Source organism: Carassius carassius, chromosome 29, assembly GCF_963082965.1.
Source record: "Carassius carassius chromosome 29, fCarCar2.1, whole genome shotgun sequence".
Lineage (NCBI taxonomy): Eukaryota > Metazoa > Chordata > Actinopteri > Cypriniformes > Cyprinidae > Carassius > Carassius carassius.
Window position 1 is genome coordinate 21,791,978 of NC_081783.1, and position 20,414 is coordinate 21,812,391.

The 20,414-nt window shown below is 36.1% G+C and overlaps 2 protein-coding genes across 4 annotated transcripts in view; both read left to right on the plus strand.

Moving 5' to 3' along the window:
• Positions 1-273: 273 nt before the first annotated feature.
• Positions 274-2,710, plus strand: LOC132110191 (small integral membrane protein 32-like). 2 transcript variants are annotated; one of them, XM_059516790.1, is made up of 2 exons: positions 274-920; positions 2,177-2,710. In XM_059516790.1, the coding sequence occupies exon 2, from the start codon at positions 2,184-2,186 to the stop codon at positions 2,505-2,507; it is 324 nt and encodes a 107-aa protein (XP_059372773.1). In that variant the 5' UTR covers positions 274-920; positions 2,177-2,183; the 3' UTR covers positions 2,508-2,710. The 2 variants fall into 2 exon arrangements, with proteins under 2 accessions (XP_059372773.1, XP_059372772.1); XM_059516789.1 differs by having other exon boundaries at positions 277-920; positions 2,172-2,710.
• A 3,859-nt stretch (positions 2,711-6,569) lies between these two features.
• The window catches only part of LOC132109884 (protein diaphanous homolog 1-like), a 117,839-nt gene continuing 103,994 nt past the window's right edge, over positions 6,570-20,414 (plus strand). For both annotated transcript variants that reach the window (XM_059516279.1, XM_059516280.1), the window contains exon 1: positions 6,570-7,101. In XM_059516279.1, the coding sequence (XP_059372262.1) occupies positions 7,000-7,101 (102 nt within the window). In that variant the 5' untranslated portion in view covers positions 6,570-6,999. The remainder of the gene's footprint in view (positions 7,102-20,414) is intronic.

Genomic DNA, 20,414 nt, shown 5'->3' on the forward strand with positions numbered 1-20,414 from the left:
TGCCATAAAAGTCATCTAGTTTATTACCATACCGATAGCGATTTTTTTACATTTCGATTAAAATTTTAAATAAATCAATAAATAATTAAATGTTAGGTCTAAAATGACCGAGCAACACCAGAGAGTTAATGACATCAGCGTCTCAAATGTTCCCTTTAAATGGCTGGTTCAACTGATGGGCTGCATGTTTCTCTCTCTCTCTCTCTCTCTCTCTCTCTCTCTCTCTCTCTCTCTCTCTCTCTCTCTCTTTCTCTCCTGGTAAAACCTCTCTGAGACATTCCGCACCCTCCTGAAACTCTTCCACTCATTTTGTCTCAAATTGAAGAGTCTGTCTGGAAAGAGAGCGGGAGAAAAATAAGCGCGTCTCCATCTCCATTGCGCACAGAGAACTGCTCGTGAATCCTATTTAGTTTCTATGTTTCTTTTATTTGTTCGTAAATACTCTTCCTCTCCAGCCGAACCGGATCGATCGACTCCAGTCACCTTAGGTCGCGGATGACGAATGTGCGTGTGGAGAGCCACTTTCCTTGGATATAAACAAGCGACGGGATGTTGGTTAGACGGGCGCGGGTCCAAACCATGGAAATCTGTCGGAAAGGAGTGATTCTGTGTGTGCGAGGATACTGAGAACCAGTCATGCGCTGTTATTGACCTTTACTGCGCGTTTATCTGGAGACATTTGGATCCGTCGGTGTGATCGGAGAGGTCTTCTCTCTCCGCTAGCGCATAAATCTATGGAAAAGCATACATGCGGGACATGGATAGACTGATTGAGCCATCTATGGATGTAGCGCCGATGACCAGAGCCCCTGTCTGAGGAGTGTTGGAGGTCTGGTGGTCTTGGGGAGTTCGTGGAATGCGAACGCAACGACGCGCCGCGTCCTCCTCGCCTTCGCCCTGCTGTCCGCGGCGCACAGACGGTAAGCGAAAGCCCGAAACCTCTTAAATAACGCGCAACAGACACAGAGCGCGCATCTTAGGAACTTTCAGTTCATTATAGTGTTTTTATTGCAGAGCTCATGCGCACAGTGGTGTATTAACATACATAAAGTTACATGTAGAGGACACCGGGGTTAGATGTCACATCTTCCATTCCAATGAAAAGCCTGTTGGGTTTATTTGTATGAAAGTCAGCTGTGCAGACACAGATCTTGTCTTGAGTACAAAAACAAGAACGGATATTAAACATAATCATTGTTGTCTGGACAAAAGAAACGGTTCATTGAGCACACATTGAACATGTCACATGATATGGGGTAAGTTGTCACAATAAGAAGCTGGTGTTTATTGATACTGGATTGAGAAGAATGTTAAAAAAAACAGTAGTAATAAAAGCAAAACAAGAATGCCTTTAAAATGCATTACATGCTATATGATTGATAGTCAGTAATGAAAATTAATCAGTAAAACTATATGCATAAATAACGTGTGACAACATGCCTGGTATGTAAAATACTCTTGTCCTGAAAATAAGTTCAACATTTCAGTTCAAGTCTACATTCATTATATAGTGAATTTTGTCTTAATTAGTGACTCGTCTTGATTTATGTCAGTGTGGTTTTAATTAGTCAAAATAAAATTAGGCTTATGAAATTAAATTCACAAAACAGCAGTAAATAAATAACATGTGACAACTTGCCCCAACTTGCCTTGTAAGTAGAACAGCCACTCTGGTCCTGAAAGCACATTCAGTGTTTCAGTTCAGTCATATCTTCATTATATAGTGAGTTGTGTCCTCATTTTTTATGTCTGTGTGGTTTTAATGTGATCAGTTGTTCTCCCAACAGATAAAATAATCATATGATATTATTGGGTTTGTAGATTAGAGAATACAAGTCACAAAAAAATGACAAACACACAAAACCACTGCAAAAAAAAAAAAAAAAAAAAAAAAAACAAGCATCTGTACAATTTGACTAAAGAAACTAATATATATCTGACATACAGACCCCGTGACAACTAGCCCCAGTGTCATTTCTACAAGATAAAAACACAATAATAGCGTAAAGTTAAAAAATAAAGAAAAATTCAATAAAGTTTTATGTACATATGAAATATAAAGACAATACTTAAAAAACAGATTTTTAAATATAATAAGTGCATGCATAGAGTGTACAGAATAACTGTTAAATTCTGTACTAGTATGAATAGTGTGTATTGGTCTGTTTCAGTCTAGATTCATCATGTTGAGGCAGATGCTGTTGAACTCTACGGCAGCGGCGCGAGACTTCGATCTGATGAGCATCACACACACGCCGGCGCCTCTGAACGTGTCCCAAGGGTCTGTGAGCGTGTTGGCCCTCCTGAAGCCCACGGGCCGCGGGAGCGCTCTGCGAGAGGGCGAGCCCGACAAACCGGACCTGGCCACTTATGTGGTGATGTGCCTAGTGCTCTTCCTGCTGGTCCTCCTCATCGTGTTCTTCATCAACTGTCAGCTGAGGAACTCTTTCTTCGCCTCCATGCCTTACGACCGCTCACTGCGAGAGGCCCGCAGCTCCTACAAGTGACCCGTTTGAGCCCTGACTTGAATGCTAAAGAGAACCAGATTGAAGCTGGACTCACCCGTGTGATCGATCCGTCTGTATATAATGACTGTTTTGTACTTCTGCACGGCCTTTTCTGTCCATATACGCTTTATCATCATGTGCGTTATGTAAGAGATTATTTTCTTGTACGATGTTAAACGATGATTAAATCTCACATTCATGACCGTCCGTGTCTGCAAAATGTGCTGATATTGATCACGGGTGGAGGTTGTGATGAGAAGACGCAAACATGCAGATCATCTCAGCTCTGCCGCTTTTTAACTGAGCACACAGGTATGCCCTGGAGGCTATCATTTACTCATCCTTGTGTCTTTTTTTTTTTTTTTAAACACATATGACTTGAACACAACATTTTGAGTTTCACACGCATGAGTTAAAGGAACTTTAAAATCTGTTATTTAATATTATTTATATTCAGTTTTTATTTTGAATGTTTGAAATGTTTTTGTAGTATGTGCTTTTCTCCTTTTTTATTTGTTATTATTTTTTAGATATATTTCAATTTAGCTTTATTTTTATTCAAGTTTTAGTTTTAGTGATTCTTTTTAAACTTCTTTTATTTCTAAGGCAACATTTCCGATCTTCTTTATTCAAGTATTATTTATTCATGATTTTAGTATTTATTAATATTTTAAAGCTTTTATTTTTATATTTTCAGTTTTAATTTTAATTTTCGTATTTTTTATGTGCTTTGTTATTATTATTAGTTATTATTATTTAGTTAATTCATATTTTTATATTACATTTTAGTTTTAATAATTTTAGTAATTCTTATTTGTTTTTAATTATATTGTTTATTAATAGTTTGAATAAGCTTTTATTTGTGTATTTTCTGATTTCATTTTAATTTGTTTGAATACGTTTGTTGTAATTTATTATTTTAAATTTTTTTGTACTTGGTTTCCAAGGCAACATTTCCAGTCTTCATTATTTAATATTATTTACATACTATTATAGAATATATTAATATTTGATTAATTTAATTTAGTTTAAGTCATTTTGTTTGTGCTTTCGTTAATTAGTTTATTTTTATTTTTATAGTATTTATTAATATATTTATTTTGTATTTTGTTTTCAGTTTACATTTTATTTTTTATAATTTGTCATCATTTTCTATTCGTTTTTTAATTGATAGTATGTATTCAAAGTTTGAATAAGCTTTTATTTTTAAATTTTCAGTTTTCATTTTAATTTTAGCAATTTATGAACTTTTGTATTTTTTATTAATTAATGTATTTATAAATTAATCATTTTTATTTTTAATCAGCTTTAACTTTTTTTTTTATTTTTTTTTATTTTTTTATTATTAGTAATTTTATAACATCAATTTTTTTATATCCAGTAGTTGCCAAATTTGTCAAATCTTTTGATTGTTCTTAATTTAAATTATTGTTTAATAATGAAATTTCCGAATAGTCTTAGTTACCAATAACAACACTGTGGTTTGAGCATTTTTCCTCTGAAGTGAGTAAGTCATTCGGGTGAGTAAATGATGCCAGGATTGTAATTTATGTGCTGAATTGTTCCTTTAAAGATCTGAGCTAAAGGTTTAAGGTTCAAATCCTGTGAAACGTCGTTATTGTGTCCAGTGAGACACAGCAGCTAAATAAGTCCAGCAGTAATTAGTCTGACTTCCACTCAGCTGAGCCTCAATCATTTATCGATGTTTGTCTGACAGTTATTTTATTCTCCAGGAGTTACATAAGCCACCAGCGCCAGCAGAGATACAAATCAATCTGATATCTGTCTTAATCTACATCCGATGCGCCAAAGCCGTGATGACAGATGCAGAGAATCAGGTGCGACTCGATAAGACAGATGCCAGCTCTATAATATGAAACAAAGACAAATGGATGTGCCTCTTTCCTCAAGAGCCTTACCGTGCAACTCACAAAGACTACTGGCCTTTGACACAAACTGTTTTGAGGTATAATATACAGTCCTCAAAAAAACACAGATCAGTGGCAGTGTGTGTGTGTGTGTGTGTGTGTGTGTGCGAGTGTGAGAGAGTTTCTGACCTAGCTACACTTTGCTGAAAATGTCCCCAGATCATCTAAAGCAAACTTTCAACTATATTAAAGAGGCCTGAAACTCTTAAAAGGGTTTTATAAAGGCCAGCCATCTGATGGGTTCAAAACAAGCTCTTGTTTATGCAGTGTTAATTATTTCTGAGTTTATTTTACCTATTCAATATTTCCCATCGGCTATTTGTGCTTTTATTCATTTAAGACAAAAACACTATTGTACACCAGTTTGTACTGTATTCAGCATCACAAACACTCTTTGTTTCCCTGCTCTGAACAGAGAAACTGCTTCCTAACAATACTAATATTTCTAAAAATGTTTAGCGTTAGTCTGTGGGTTAATCTGCAGTCATAAAGACAATAGACGTGTCTGTTTGAAAAGCCAGAGAATGTCCTCATTACTTCACAACAGCCATCATTACCATACATTCTGTCAGTCCGGGGCCCTTCAGTGTCACAGGCGCCTGATATTTCCTTGGGTTTTTTGCATACTGGTGGGATTTAGACGAGAGTTTGGGTAAATTGGTGTGTGTGCAGTAGATGATAATGACTCGGTGTGAAACTGGATTGGCTTGAGTCAGCACATTTACAAAGAAACACGCCGTGACTGACTGACTGAGGACAATATCAGACTGATTTATGCAGAGCAGGAGGAAATATTCTGCATTCGCTTAAAGAGAGAAGTGGATGCACTATCTGCAAATAGCTTTTCTTTCCTTTTTTGTTTCTTTATGACAGACAGCTGTAACTATCCGAGGACTGTTCATTACACACACCGCTGAATAACACTACTGATTCAGTCAACTGTCAGTGGCTTCTCTCCAGTGTTCCTGTCTGCCATTAAAGTTACTGACACTGGAAAGATGAGCAAAAAGAAATGGTCTTAATGTGCCTTAACCAGAATGAATTCATCAGGATCCGTTCTGCTTTTACCTGTTAATAGGACAAATAAGAAACGAGTAGGCAAATCTTAATGAAGTTTTCCTGCCTTTTAAATGTGCACCCAGCACGGATAATCATCTGACCAGCAGGTGGCGTGCTTCGCTTAGAAATAAAACAGAGGTTTTATTTTATTTTATTTTATTTTATTTTATTTTATTTTATTTTATTTTATTTTATTTTATTTTATTTTATTTTATTTTATTTTATTTTATTTTATTTTATTTTATTTTATTTGATTTGATTTGATTTGATTTGATAAAAAACCCTCCATAATAGAAAATACTAAATGACAGAGAAAGGAAATTAAACAGAGAAAGTAAATTATATTTTTTTTAATAAAAATATATTAATTAATTTCTATATACAGTTATACATTTAAATGTACTCTACTGTAAATAATATTTGCCCCCATACCCCATCAGATATTCTTTCTTATATGCCTTATGTATAAAAACAAGAATTACCATTTTCTAAGAAATATCAGGAACATATGACATAAATACCTATAACCTTTTCTCATAAGTTTGTTCTTACAATAATAAAACAGTTTAAATCACATGAAGTTTAAATGTCAAAATCAGACTGTGTTTGCTGTGTTTTTTTCACGATTATTTGATGAATAGAAAATTCAAAAGAACAGTATTTATTACATCATAAATGCCTTACCTTCCCTTTTGATTAAATAAACATCCTTGCTGAATAGAAATATTATTTTTTTTAAATAATACACTTTTTTTACTATTTATAAAGATGCTATCACAGCCTAATCATTGTAAAAACATTTTGGGAAGTCAGTTTTAACATCTGAATAATCCATTATGAGGATAGCTTTATGTATCACACAATGCATGACAATCTTTAACGTTTTTAAAGCAATTTATAATTCATATTTTAGATGACTGACACGTTAGGGAGGGGTCTGTAGGGGTCGGTGTTTGTCTACCTGTGTGTGATCCACTCAGGTGTGTGTCTGTGCGCATGCTGACTCCGCCCATCTGACCTGCTCAGGCCAACACACACAGGAAGAGAGAGAGAGAGAGAGAGAGAGAGAGAGAGAGAGAGAGAGGAAAACTAACTCAAGCTGATCTCATGGTTGTTCTTACGATCTGAGGACTTTACCATGACTCGCCAGGACTTTTTATCAGTCATCGGAGGCATCCGTGACAGCTCTATAGATTGACAGCGCGGATCTTTAGGTTTAGAGACTTAACGCGTGGTTTGTTTACTCGTGATCGAGACAAACTTGCGGCAAAACGCGCGTGCGGACGCGAAAACTTGTGCGCGGGGATCACCGCGGGCGCGTATCGAGTCGCGAAAGGTCCGACACAAGCACACTTCTGCGATCCGGACTTCAGGGTTCAAACTTCCCTCCTTTTCCTTTGTGCCGGAGGACGAGCGCGGGCAAGCGGCGCGCAGCAGCACCAGGCCGCGGGTCAAGACGCCCTGAGCGGGCGTTTAACGAATAGAAGTGATTTTACAGAACAAAAATGGATCCAAACTCAGCATCTGGTGGTGCTCCCAAAAGTGGGAAAGACAAGGAGAAGAAGAGCAAGAAGAACTATGACGAAGGAGACGGAAAGAAGAAGTTTGTAAGTGTCTGTTGCTCCTGTTGTGCTGTCAGTACTGTAGTGAAGCGTCAGGGTGTTGGTAAACAGATTTATGATTTTAAACAGGCTGTTTGTTAAACCCATTGATGTTTGAATTCACATTTCCTACATGAAAGCATGAAGCTCTGTTCAGTTTAAGAAGTATTGCAGCTCTCTCTCTCCGTGCTTCGGCTTCTCTGATGAGGATGTCGGGTGTGAAGTGTGTTTTAAAGCATTACACTGTTCCTTCAAAGGGTTAAAATTATCAGGAAGGGACCTCAAACACTTGTAACGCTGAACTACTTTTTCTTGTTAGATAACTGTCACATCTGATAGTAACATATAAAGTATGTTTTTAGACCGTGGTGATTCTATGGAGTTCAATGTAAAAAATCATAACCTACTTTGAAACAATTTTACCGCGACATGGAACATTGTTTCACTGCTAAATGAAATGTTTCTCTATGGAGCGCTTACGTTGTAATCTGACTGTAATAACGTTCTGTTTCGAAGTGATTTCATGTAACTTTTGAAGTGGAATGTTGTTTTAGAGCGGTTATAGCGTAACCGTTTCATTTTGACTTGCGTGCTATCTGTCACTCGCAGAGGGCATCGATTACAGAACAGATTCAGGAACAGGATTTTTATTGCCTTTGGTTAAATAACACGTGGAAGTTGTGGAACTGGAAAAGCGGGATGAGCGAATGAGAGGGAATTCTGTGACGTCATAAAGGAGTCCTGGAGCTCGAGCAGATGGGGGTGTTTGGAGGGCACTCGCGTCAAGACTCAAGCCACGCCCACCAGCGTCTCTCCAGCTGCAAACTTTTTGAACTTCCTGTTCGCCTTCCCTCGCATCCACTTTTTTACATGTAGTGTGGAAAAAAGTACGAGTATTAAAAAAGTATGTTTTTGTGGTTGTTGTTCTTTTTAAGTACTTCATAGCTTGAAGAACTTACTGGTCAAAAAACTTACTGGTTATATTACATACTTGATAATACACCATATCAGAGACTGTGAAGAAACCTCATTACATTAAAGAGATAGCTCAGCCAAGAAATTACTCACCCTCAGCCCATCCAAGATGTAAATGAGTTTGTCTCTTCATGGGAACCGATATGGATACATTTAGCATTACATCCCAATGGATCCACTGCAGTAAATGGGTGCCGTCAGAATGAGAGTCCAAACGGTAATCCAGACCACTGCAGTCTATCAGTGAACATCTTGTGAAGTGAAAAGCTCCATTTTTGTAGCAAACAAATCCATCAGGAGGGTATTTTAACCTTAAAGTGTTGCTTTCAACTAAAATATGAGTCTATGATCCATAATAACGCTTCCTCCAGTGCAAAAGTTGTCTGATTTCAGTAGAGAAATATGCACAGATCAAGCACCATTTAAATGCAAAAACAGTTTAAGACTGGATTTTTTTATTTTTTCATACAAACACATAGCTTTTGGCTTTACAGCATGTTAATTGATGAACTGGAGCTGTGTGGATTGCATGTGGATTATAGTGATGTTTTTATCAGCTGTATGGACTCATTCTGACGGCACCCAGAGGATACATTGGTGAGCAAGTGATGTAATGCTGCATTTCACCAAATCGGTTCCCATGAAGAAGCAAATTCATCAGCATCTGGAGTTGCCTGAGGGAGAGTAAATTTTCAGCAAATGTTCATTTTTGTTTGAACTATTCTTTTAATTGGAGAAATCAGCCAGGTTTCCATCACATGGAAATGGTAGGTCAAGTTGAGTGAATTGCACATGTTGGCAGATGTAGTAGGATATTTTATGCAGAATATAGTAAGATGGTACCATGCTAATCCAAACAAGCCTTCGTTCTGATGGAAAACTGATATTGCATCATTAGACAGTGTTTCCATAGAGTCCCAAACACACCTGGTGTGTTGTAGTGAAACTCTAGACACTGATGTGAGGAAACCGTAAACCATCACTGTATGTGAGAACACATGGGGTTTCTGTCTGGTAGATGCAGAGTGCTTTTTTTCTGATAGATTCACCACCAAAACACCATACTATTATTCATTAACCCTATAAAGTCTACTGTATTGCATTTGATACTCACATTTCTAAGGCCTCTAAACGATCAACATGTTTAAAACTTTTCTGTTAAACCTGTTGCACACAATCTACTCCATGCTTTCAGTCATCTGATTGGTTCTTCAGACTTTTTAGCACTTAAAAGGTCTTTTAGTTTAATTGTACAAACATCCAACTTTAGTTTGTACTTCATGTGTCTTTCTGCTGTGAAATGTTTACAGATTTTTATCCAGTAAACATAAGAATACCTTTTGTGTAGTTAGCACTATTTCAAGTAGGGCTGGACCAGAATATTCAATTATTTTAATATTTGTTTGGTGGGTTGGTATTTGATTTTCAATTTTGAGATTTGAATAATCTTATTTTTTTAAAGACCTGGCATCCCCCAGATTACAGTCTTCATTCACGTTTGAATATAGCCATTTTTTTTTCTATCGGGCCGAATGGTTCTAATGACTGTCAGGTACCGTTACTGTTGTATTTCCACATGAGCCTGGTACAGCGTGGCACGATTATAAACCTTTCTTTATAGACGCACTCCCTTACATCGTACCCTGATGTGCACCTCCCCAAAAATCTAACGGCACGTCAATTCTACGCGGACCACAAGCGCTGTGATTGGTCTGCTAGGATCCCTCCCTCCTTATGTGCTTGAGTTTTGTGTGTGTTTATGTGCACTTATGTGCACCAAAATGCAACAGTGCACTCCCTTTAGTCCGCAGCATCACACCCGCAACATGTGAAATTGATTGGATGAATGGTTCTTGACATTAATGCAAACAGACATACACAGAGATTCCTGCCTTTATTAGAGAGAAGAATATGTTCAGCCCCTCCATCCGAAGCTTCGAATATTCATAGTTGATTACTACCGAAGCTTCGAAGCTCAAAAAAATGGTATTCGGACCAGCCCTAATTTCAAGATGGACAGTAACTGCACTGAAGCGATGTAACTTTACTTGATTATCCAGACATCTTTTTTTTTTTTATTAGAAAAATCATGAGTATGATCATCAGACCATGTCCTTATATATAGCATCTGCACATCTGCTACTGATAGGCCTGTCGCATTCACCTAAATAATAGGTCATCTAATGTATACATATCTATGGTTGTACCTGCATGTGTGGACAGAGATCGTTTCTGAAGCGTAGTGAAAATGCCAGTGTTTTTAAAATGGCATTTTAAAGCAAAAACGCACTAGTGTAAACAGGGCCTAAGTAGATGCTTTTCTCAAAGCTGAGTTTGTATTTTAAGAGGCCTTGTGTTGTATCTGGAGTTTAGATGATTTAAAGTCCGCTCTAATAGTTCAGTGTTTAGCTCTCTTGTGTTTATTTAGCATCAGTTGTAGTTTTGAAAGGTCTTAAAGTCCAGCATTTTAGTTTTTGTCAAAGTGAGGTCATGGTCAGGCCTTCAGATGCTTCCTTTGAAAGTGTGTTCAGTGGCGTGGAACGGTTTTGTGCTCCGGGTCTGGAACCGAGCGTCCTTGTCTCTCATCTGCCCTCTCAATGGTTTCATACTCTCCCTTCAGCAAGGATATCAAACACACAAACACACTTGCCGCTGGTGTTTTTCTATAATGAGCAGAAGGTTGTGTTTTAGTATGGAAGTCATTTCTGTGAGGGAGATTGGATCAGTGGCTGAATGTCCGAAGGTCACCGCTTACATTTGTCCCCTGCTGAGAGACACCGCGGTCCAGCTTTTGAGTTTATGATGTCACATCCTTTTCCCCTGCCTTTACCTGCTTGTTATGATTACAGATCGTCTCCAGAGATCATAAGTACACCATTTGGATTTTATGTTGTTTAGAGAGCAAACAGTCTTTGGCGTCATCATGTACCCCTCAGTGTCCTCTCGGGCGTGTTAGACTTGTGATCTGTGGCGTCTGAAGCGGAACAGTTTGTCATTAAAAAGAAAAAAAATCTAGGCGACGGCTGTGTTTGCACAACAGCACATGTTTGGTGTTACATTCTCACTGTCTGGGTCGTGAGTTATCAGAAAACTAAAAATAACTCAACACTGTCAAAGAATAACACATTCAAAAGTTTGGAGTCGGTAAGACTTTAATACCTTTATTCAGCAAGGATGCATTAAATTGGTTCAAAGTGATAGTAAACATTATGTTACACACGATTTTGACTTGATTCAAAGAAATGCTGTTATTTTGAACTGTCTATTCATCACAGAATTCTGAAAATAAAATGCATCAAGGTTTCCACAAACATATGAAGCAGCACAACTGTTTTCAAACATTGAGAATAATCAGAAATGTTCAGCCTTGCATCACAGGAATAAATTACATTTTACAATATATTCCAATAGAAAACCGCTATTTTAGATTGTGCATAATATAATCACAATATTGAGTTTCTTACTGTATGTTTGTTTAAATGAATACAGCCTTGGTGAGCAGATGGGACCTTATTAAAACATTAAACAATCTCGCTAACCATGAGTACTTTGAGTATTGTGATGATTTAAATGCAGTTTTACCAAAAACATAATCAAAATGATCGACAATGCCATTTGTGTTTGAAAGGTTGATTTATTGTGTATTTTTGCTAAGCTAACGTTTCTCATTTTTGGTTAAAGTTGAAATACTAAAATAGAAAAATGAAGCTTAGAATCGAAGAATAGATTCACGATGCATTCCGAAAATCTCAGAATCGATCCACGAATCGCGATGCGAAATTAAAATACAAACTGAAAATATTAAATACAATTTATTCAAAGTATTAGTCAGTGTGGAAAATTAAATATTAATTAAATAATTTTTACCTGTTAGTAAAATTATAATGCAAGAGCTAATACATAATACATTTATACAATTTATTTATACATCTATACAATATTTTGTGAGGCTAAAAACATAATTTTAAGTATGTCAGCCGTAGCTACAAGTAGTCAATAACTACAAATATGTAAATGATATCGCGCACTAATGCATCGAGTTTTTCTCTTCACTGACGGATGTCTCCTGACAGATGTAACGTTGCTCATCTTGACGGGGCTCATGGTTTGTTCCAGAACGTCCACTGAGAAATATCAACTCACTGAGCAGTAGGTTTGTGTGTAAACACCTCAATAATGCGACATGAGCCTCTTGCAGGGTTTGTGTCCCTCAGCTCAGTGTCTCTGGCAGGTTTAGCTGAGTTTGGCCTCTCAGGACAGACCGAAGCTCACAACATTCACTTCTGCAGCTTACAGAGGTGCTTACGCTGATGTTTGAGATGGGTCTCGCGTGTATTTGAAAGGTCAGGTGGAAAACTGCATCACATTGCATGCACCGCTGCCCACAGATATCAGAAATGACAGAATTCAAACCCTGAGCTCATGTGCCAAACTAATGCTTTACAAGCCAACGTTTAAAATCATATTTGCTTGCAATTCTGTTGTTTTATGTAAAATTTCAAACATTAAAAAAAGTAGGCTCAGTAATTTTTAAAGAAGACTCTAAACAATAATATTCTGATTTTTATTATTTAAATCATCATTACCTCAGTCGTCAGTGTCACATGATTCTTCAGAAATCATTTTAATATGCTGATTTGCTGCTCAGGATGCATTTCTGATTATTATCGCTGTTGAAAACAGTCATGCTGCTTTGTATTTTTGTGGAAACCATGATACATTTATTTTTTCAGGATTTTTTTTGTAATGAATAGAATGTTTAAAAGAACCACATTTATTTGAAATATAAATCTCTTGTAACATTTTAAGTGTCTTTATCAAATGTCTATTATTTTTTTATCAATTTAATGAATCGCTGAATAAACATAAGGAACTTATTTAAAAATTAAATCTTACTCACCCCAGACGTTTGAACAATAGTATATATTTATGTATTTTGCAAAAAATAAAATGGAAAATCACTTTATCTATATAATTATGTAATGTTTAGAATATCTAAAATCGACATGGCTTTATTTGTGTCTGCTATGTGAATGGTTATCTTCGAGTATTTGCAGTTCACATGAATGCTGACAGACAGCATGGTCACTCTGCCTGATGCTGAAGATATGAAATGCAGTTGAACAGGATTCACTGCCTCCAATGCGTCTGACAGAAGCCATAGCCTGTCTGTCCAGGTGACAGAGGAGAGACATTATGAGGGTGTTTTCTTAAGTAATCTGAGTGTTGGACCATAATCGTGTATCCCTCTATCCGACAGCCAAACTCTGACGTCCAGGAAAACATGACTGCTGATTCAGAGCTACCGCCTACATCTGTTTATGAGTGTTTACCTCACATGCCAGAGCAGAAGAAGAGAAAGAACGCTTATTCTTAGAAGAATAAGTGTATGTAGCTCTATAAAATCAGATCACATTCTCAGACGTCACGTGGTGTAATTGAGATGCAGTCTGGGAAACGCCTCTGAACCCCTCGGCTCGTAAAACAACAATGCATTTCACAGAAGCGTGTGCTTTAGGAGTGCAGGGTCTCTATGTTCCCTTTATTATGGAAAGAAGTCATTATTAGTGGTATTTGCCAGGGCAAGGTGTTGCTCGTGTTTAGTTAGTTGACAGGAAGTGCAGCTGAGGTGACTGAGCCACGCAATGCTGGGAGAAAGAGAGATTCTGGGAAACGGAAGCGCGTTAATGAACTGAATGTGAAAGTTGAAGAAAATGGGAAATTTGTAGAAATGTCAGAAAGAGAGAATATAAACTAGAATGTTTTGTAGGAGACTTTCTTCTCAAACAAAAGTTAGGGGTCAGTAAGATTTATTTTTTAATGTCTGTGAAAGAGGTCTCTTCTGCTCACCGAGCCTGCATTGATAAAAAAAAAATGAGATAGTTATACTGTTAAATATAATTGCAATTTTAAATTCCTGTTTTCTATTTAAAGGGGTTGTTTTTGTTTAAATGTAATGTATTCCTCTGATGCAAACTTGAATTTTTCAGCAGCATTACTCCAGTCTTCAGTATCACATGAAACGTGCTATTGTTATTATTATTATTATTATTATTATGATCAATGTTGAAAACAGTTGTGCTGCTGCATATTTAATTTTTCAGGATTCTCTGAATAAAAAGTTCAAAATAACATTTTGTTTGAATTGTTTGAATTCTAATCATTTATAAATCGTAACATAAATGTTCTTCTGTCACTTTTGATCAATTTAATGTAACCTTGCTGAATAAAAGCATTGAGTTTTAATGATAGATAGATAGATAGATGGATCATAAATGGATAGATATGATTGATAGAGAGATAGATGGAAAGATTGAGTGAGAGATGGATGGTTTGATGGACAGATATGGATGGATGGATAAATAGATAGATAGACAGACGAAGTTCTAGATGCTGTATGTCTCTGTTGATTATGGTGAAGTTTAGTTGCAGCAGGCAGATCATCTGCTGACTCACATTCGCGTGTGTCTGATGATGTTTGTTTGTGTGTTTTCTTAGCGATGCGGGTTTGCTCAGTTTCAGGAAGTAACCGCTATAACGACAGGAAGTCTTTACCTTCTCGCTCTTACTCCTGTCACATTATGTCATGAAGGAGATCAGGTTTTTCAGATTTAAACAAATGCAGGTCTATAAAATCGTGAAGCTGCAGCATTCACTGAGCTTCAGACTTGTGATTGGATGATGAGAAACCAACAGAAAAGGCTTCAGCCAATCACTGGTTGTTCTGCATCACAGTTTTGCATAAAAACTAAAATGATGTAATTCATTGTAGTAGCTTTTGATGAGCACCTGTGCAACTGAATCATTAAGAAAGTGCTTTTGTCCATAAAGGCAGATGAGTTCAGTGTAAATAGGAATCTGAAAGTATCAATACAGCTAGTGTGTGATTGTGGAAATATAATAGACATGTCATATAAATAAGCGTTATACTAGTGTTGCTTCCGCCAACGAAAATAATGACTTAATATCGTCGTCAATGAACCTTGAAAATGAGACGAGACGCAGTGTAAATGCTGGTCATGTGACGATGACTATAATTAAATGTATAATGCAATATTGTTGACGAATTTAAATGAGACTAAATGTTGTTTACAAAATAAAAACTATGCTAAAATGTCTCTTCATTTTTCGTTTAGTCGTGTTATTATTATTTTGCAGTATTTTTGTTTCCCGTGTCTCGCTTCAGGGGATGCATCAGGTCGCACTGCACAGACGCAGGCGACATCACTTCCTCAAGCCCCACTCGCGGCATTACTTAGAAGACAACAACAAATAAACATAAGTCTGACACAGAGAAAGGGAACGATTTGTGTTCTTCTAACATGTTTGGTTGGTAAATAAATGTTGTAAAGTCTTCTGTGTCTGGAATGGATGTATTATTGAGTTTAAAAGGTAACCATAATATAATAAGATAACCTTGATTGAAATGGGTTTGGTTAAAAGAATGGGTTTGGTTTTGTCTATAATACTAGGTACTTGTACTATATCGACTGGGTTAAATAGAATTGCATTACTAAAAAGAAACTAAAACACAATTTTCATTGACTAAAACTAGACTAAATGTCATCAGTTTTCGTCGACTGAAACTAGATGAAAATAGTCACGGATAATTCTGACTAAAATGAGACTGAAATGCTCAGACTTTTAGTTGACTGAAACTTGACTAAACTAAAAAAAAAAGTATGAACGAGACTAAAACTAGCATTTAAGTATTGAAAAAAAGTAGTGAAAGTAGACATTATTGGAGAGGTATGGAGTGATGATGAGTGATATTTATATCGTTTTATGCAGTTGTCTGCTATACTGTTATAAAGAACTCATTTTTTATGCCAAAAATCATTAGGATATTAAGTAAATCATGTTCCATGAAGATATTTTGTAAATTTCCTTCCATTAATATAGTAAAACTTAATTTTTGATTAGTAATGTGCATTGCTAAGGACTAAATTTGGACAACTTTAAAGGCAATTTTGTCTCTTTTTTTTTTTTGCACCCTCAGATTCCAGATTTTCAAACAGTAATTTGGTAGTATCTCTGCCAAATATTGTCCGATCGTAACAAACCATACATCAGTGGAAAGCTTATTTATTCAGCTTTCTCAATAAATACTTACATATAAATTATTGACCCTTATGACTGGTTTTGTGGTCCAGGGTCACATATGTGAAGTTTGAGTGCTGAATGTCCTTACTAATGTAGCGAAAAATCATGACCAGTTCAAAAAGGGTCCAGATCAGTGATTTTTTTTTTTTTTTTTTTTTTTTTATTATTATTATTATTTCAAACTGGCTCCTCATTGTCCACAACAACATGTGATTCAAGGGCAGGTTTACAGATCAGGTTGGGAGACAGAAAATATCTTTAACCTGCTAGAAAACCAGTAGAAGTCTGTGAGATGAGCTCACTAGCATTGGTCTACAAGGTGTGTGTTTGTGTCTGTGTCTCTCTGCCTGGTCAGTGAACTGTGCTCCGCTCAGGCTGAATGGATTAAATCAGGCTGCCAAATTTGCCGTGTGTGTGTGGTATTTAAATAGGTTGTGAGTCACTGGATTAGATTCCATGGTTCAGACGCAGGTGCACAGATACGTGTGTATGTGTGTGTGTGTGTGTGTGTGAGTGATTATTCTGTGGGTGTGCTGAGGTGTGTGTGTGGTTCAGTAATTGGTCAATCATACAGCTTGACAATGAAATGTCTGTTAAGTTCATAATGACATACCTGCATATATGTGAAGCAGCAACATGTGGGATGTTTTGCTTGTTTGTGGCAGATTGGTGTGTGTGTGTTTTCTTGTTTGTTGCTTAAATATTTGATGATTTACTGTTTAAAGTTAAATTATTCTGCATGTATCAATGGTCATGTATTCCTATATACTGTAGCTATTACAAAATATTTGCATGTCTCTGGCTGCAGTGAAATTCCCTTTGACCTACAATCTCTCATTAACAGACAGATTAATCTCTCTAATCTCTCACACACACACACACACACACACACACACACACACACACTGACAGGTGTATTAGGTGGAGTGTGTGAACGTCTGGTGTTTGTTTGGCTGTTTGGTGTGTCTGAAGAGTTTCATTTGTGTTTGACTTACTGAATGTGAATCAAACTCTGATTAATGGAGCCAAGTGTGACCTTTGTGTTGCTTGAGCACGCACACACACACACACACTGTCTGAATGGCTTTCTGTGTGAGTTTTAACCCAGCAGATTTTCTGTATTGATGAGACACATAGGCTTGCAAACACAAGCAGAATATTAATTGTGTTTGTGCTACTTTGAATCTGCAGTTTAACAAAATGCATGCTTCTCATAAATTGAAGTAGTTAACCTAGAAATGATTCTGGCTGCACGATCAATTAAACAAAAAAGAATCCTCAAATGGCTTGGTGGAAATTTGGGTTAACTTTAACGTATATTTGCAACATGCACCAATGGTCTTCCTAATCTAAAAAAAAAGAAGTGCTTATCAACAAAAAAGAATCTTAAAGGGCTCCCTGCATTTTTCATAAGTATAAAAGAAATGTAAGAAATTTTGTATGAAAAACAGTATGTAAAATAAAACAATTATAATTTTTCCAAAAAAATATTTTTTACAGTGAAATATTACAAAAATGTTATTAATGCTCTTTTTATTGCATGTGGTAGTAGTAATTGTAATAATAATCACTACTAGTTATACAAAAATTTTTTAGGTAATATTACATAAATATTAAATGATAATAAATACATTTATAATCATACAGGTTTGCAACAACATGGTTGTAAATGAAAGATGACATAATTTGTATTTTTGGTAGGGATGCACCGGTTGACCGGCCATAAATCAGAACGGGCCAGTTTTTGATTAAAATGCGCGATCGGCAATCGGCCGGTTTTTGGTCTTTTTTCGGCCGATTTTTCCGGAAGTGCGCTCACGTGCACAGACTACATTGTAATGGTTCGCTATGTCATTTGTGTGGAAGTATTTTGAAATCTGTGCGCAGGACACGGGCATGTCTGAGGCACAGATAGCAGGAAGCGATCAGCCGTTGTTGTACTAGCGCACAAATAAGAGCCCCTTTTCTGCGCGCACTGAAGCTGTACCGGTCATGGTACCGGTCCGCGCCCTGAACACGAGTAGACCGTGAAGATATGTTCAGATCAACTTATCACGTGTTGGATGAGAAATGAAATGGACTAAACTGTGACAAAACTAAAATGTTTTTTTTTTTTTTTGTAAAGTAGAACTTGCATACACGTTTGAAAAGCCAGAAGTAAACGTCAGTTCTGCATTAGGATGATTATTTTTACTTTACCTTGAAATTACATCGACTTAATTTGATTTAAAAATCACCTGCTGTAGCACACTCAAAAAAAGTGTTTCATTCATCCAATACAAATTTTTTTAGGGTAAGGATTCACATCTATATTTTTTTATTTGAGACAATAAATTATTTATTTTTCATTGGCTCAAGTAAAAAAATATAGATGTGAATCATTACCCTATTTTTATTTTTTTTTTTAAATTAGATGAATGAAATACTTTTTGCATATTTGTTTTATTCGCACCAACATTATTTGATTTTAACATTTTGGAATAATGTATTTATATAACAAGCTTTTATTTAGTCTAACTGGTAAAGACTTTTTTACTGTGCAGGCTACTTACTGTGCAGTTACTGCTGTTAATTTCAGATGGTTACGGTTATTGTTTTCAATAGCCAAAAGCCAGTTTGGCCTATTAAATACCAAATAAACATAGTGTTTATGCACACTTTCCTTCTTTCTTGTTTGTTGCTTAAAGATAATAAAAAAAATCGGAAATCGGTATCAGAATCGGCCAGTTTGCTTGTAAAAAAAAACGGTACCGGAATCGGCCATGAAAAATCATGATCGTGCATCCCTAATTTTTGGGTGAACCTTTCCTTTAAGAGAGTGTGTTTTAGTTAGTTGTTAGAGTTGAATGGAAAACAGTAACAAAAAATAATGATGTGAAATGACAAACACTGTTGGATGGTTTTTTTGAACCATTACGAAAATGAAGCGTTTTACTAAGGCAAACTGGCCCAACAAATTGATTTGTTGACTTTTAAATTGGATGCTGTGTGTAAGATTATTTGTCTCAGATTGTTTATATGCAATACAGTTTCACATAGATACAGTGTTGTATTGTTTTGTTTTATCATGAAGATACATTCATAAACTTTCTTTTAACTATTTTTGCCAGAAGAGATATTAGATTTTTTACACCACCTGAGATATTGTCACACAACTCACAGAACAACACCTCTCAGCTGTGAATGTGAACAAAGCAGGGTTTATGTGTGCCGTTATCTGTGACATTGTGCAACATCTGATGTCACCAACTGTTATTCAAATGAATGCAAACACACACACTTGATCATGTGTCAGTTTGCTTTTACAGAAGCTCAAGGAACGCCTCGTGTCTGAATGTTCAGAAAGAATAAAGACAAGTTTAGAAGTTTGGTTTATGGTTTTGTAATGTGGACTGTGATTGTTTGAGTTAAAGGGATCCCTTTGTTTTCATTGCTAGTCATTACCACACACTCTTTCCCACACACTCATCTGACTGTATGTCCCTGTTGGTCAGTGCTTGGTCATTATGTGGTCATTATTGAATTAAATGCCTCTGACATCAATTCCTTTTCCTGTCACTGATAACAGAGGGAATTTTCTAATTTTCCCTCTTATCAAACTGATCAAACTCATGTTCTCCTATTATTTTTAGCCTGGCTGAACCAGGATTATTATAGTCAACAAAAACCGTAAAAGATGTCATTAATAAACAAACTGGGGAAAAAAAAAATCTAGACATTTAAAAAATAAATTGCAAATAAATGATAAAAAACACAACAAAATTTTATATAACCCCCCCCCCCCCCCCCCTTGAAATTATAATGGATAATATTAAATAATAAAGTAATTTAAAATGTTTAACATAATGAAACTAAAGCATCTCAATTATACTAAAATAACACTGCTTTAAAATTATATAATCACTGAATATAGATATTTGTTCAAAAGCACATTTGTGGGCAAATTCATATCCCCTTGAATATCCCTTTTTCTTAAAAAAATGCATCTATAATGTTCCAGGTCCCGGGCAGTAGGAAGACTGTAAGCAGTAATCAACTTGACATTAAAGAGACAAGAATTAGTTGTTTCCTTAACGGTCCTCTTTGTTGTCTTTTAATACGCATACACATTTGTATTTCAGAGTCAGTAAGACACTTTGAATCGCAAAATTATTCATGCACATGTTGGTAAAAAATAATACAAACTGTATAGATCAAATAAACAATAAATAAATGATAGCAACCTTAACCAAATGTACAGA

Bases quoted from the DNA above. Each gene is read 5' to 3' on its own strand.
- LOC132110191 (XM_059516790.1), top strand. From the start codon at position 2,184: ATGTTGAGGCAGATGCTGTTGAACTCTACGGCAGCGGCGCGAGACTTC.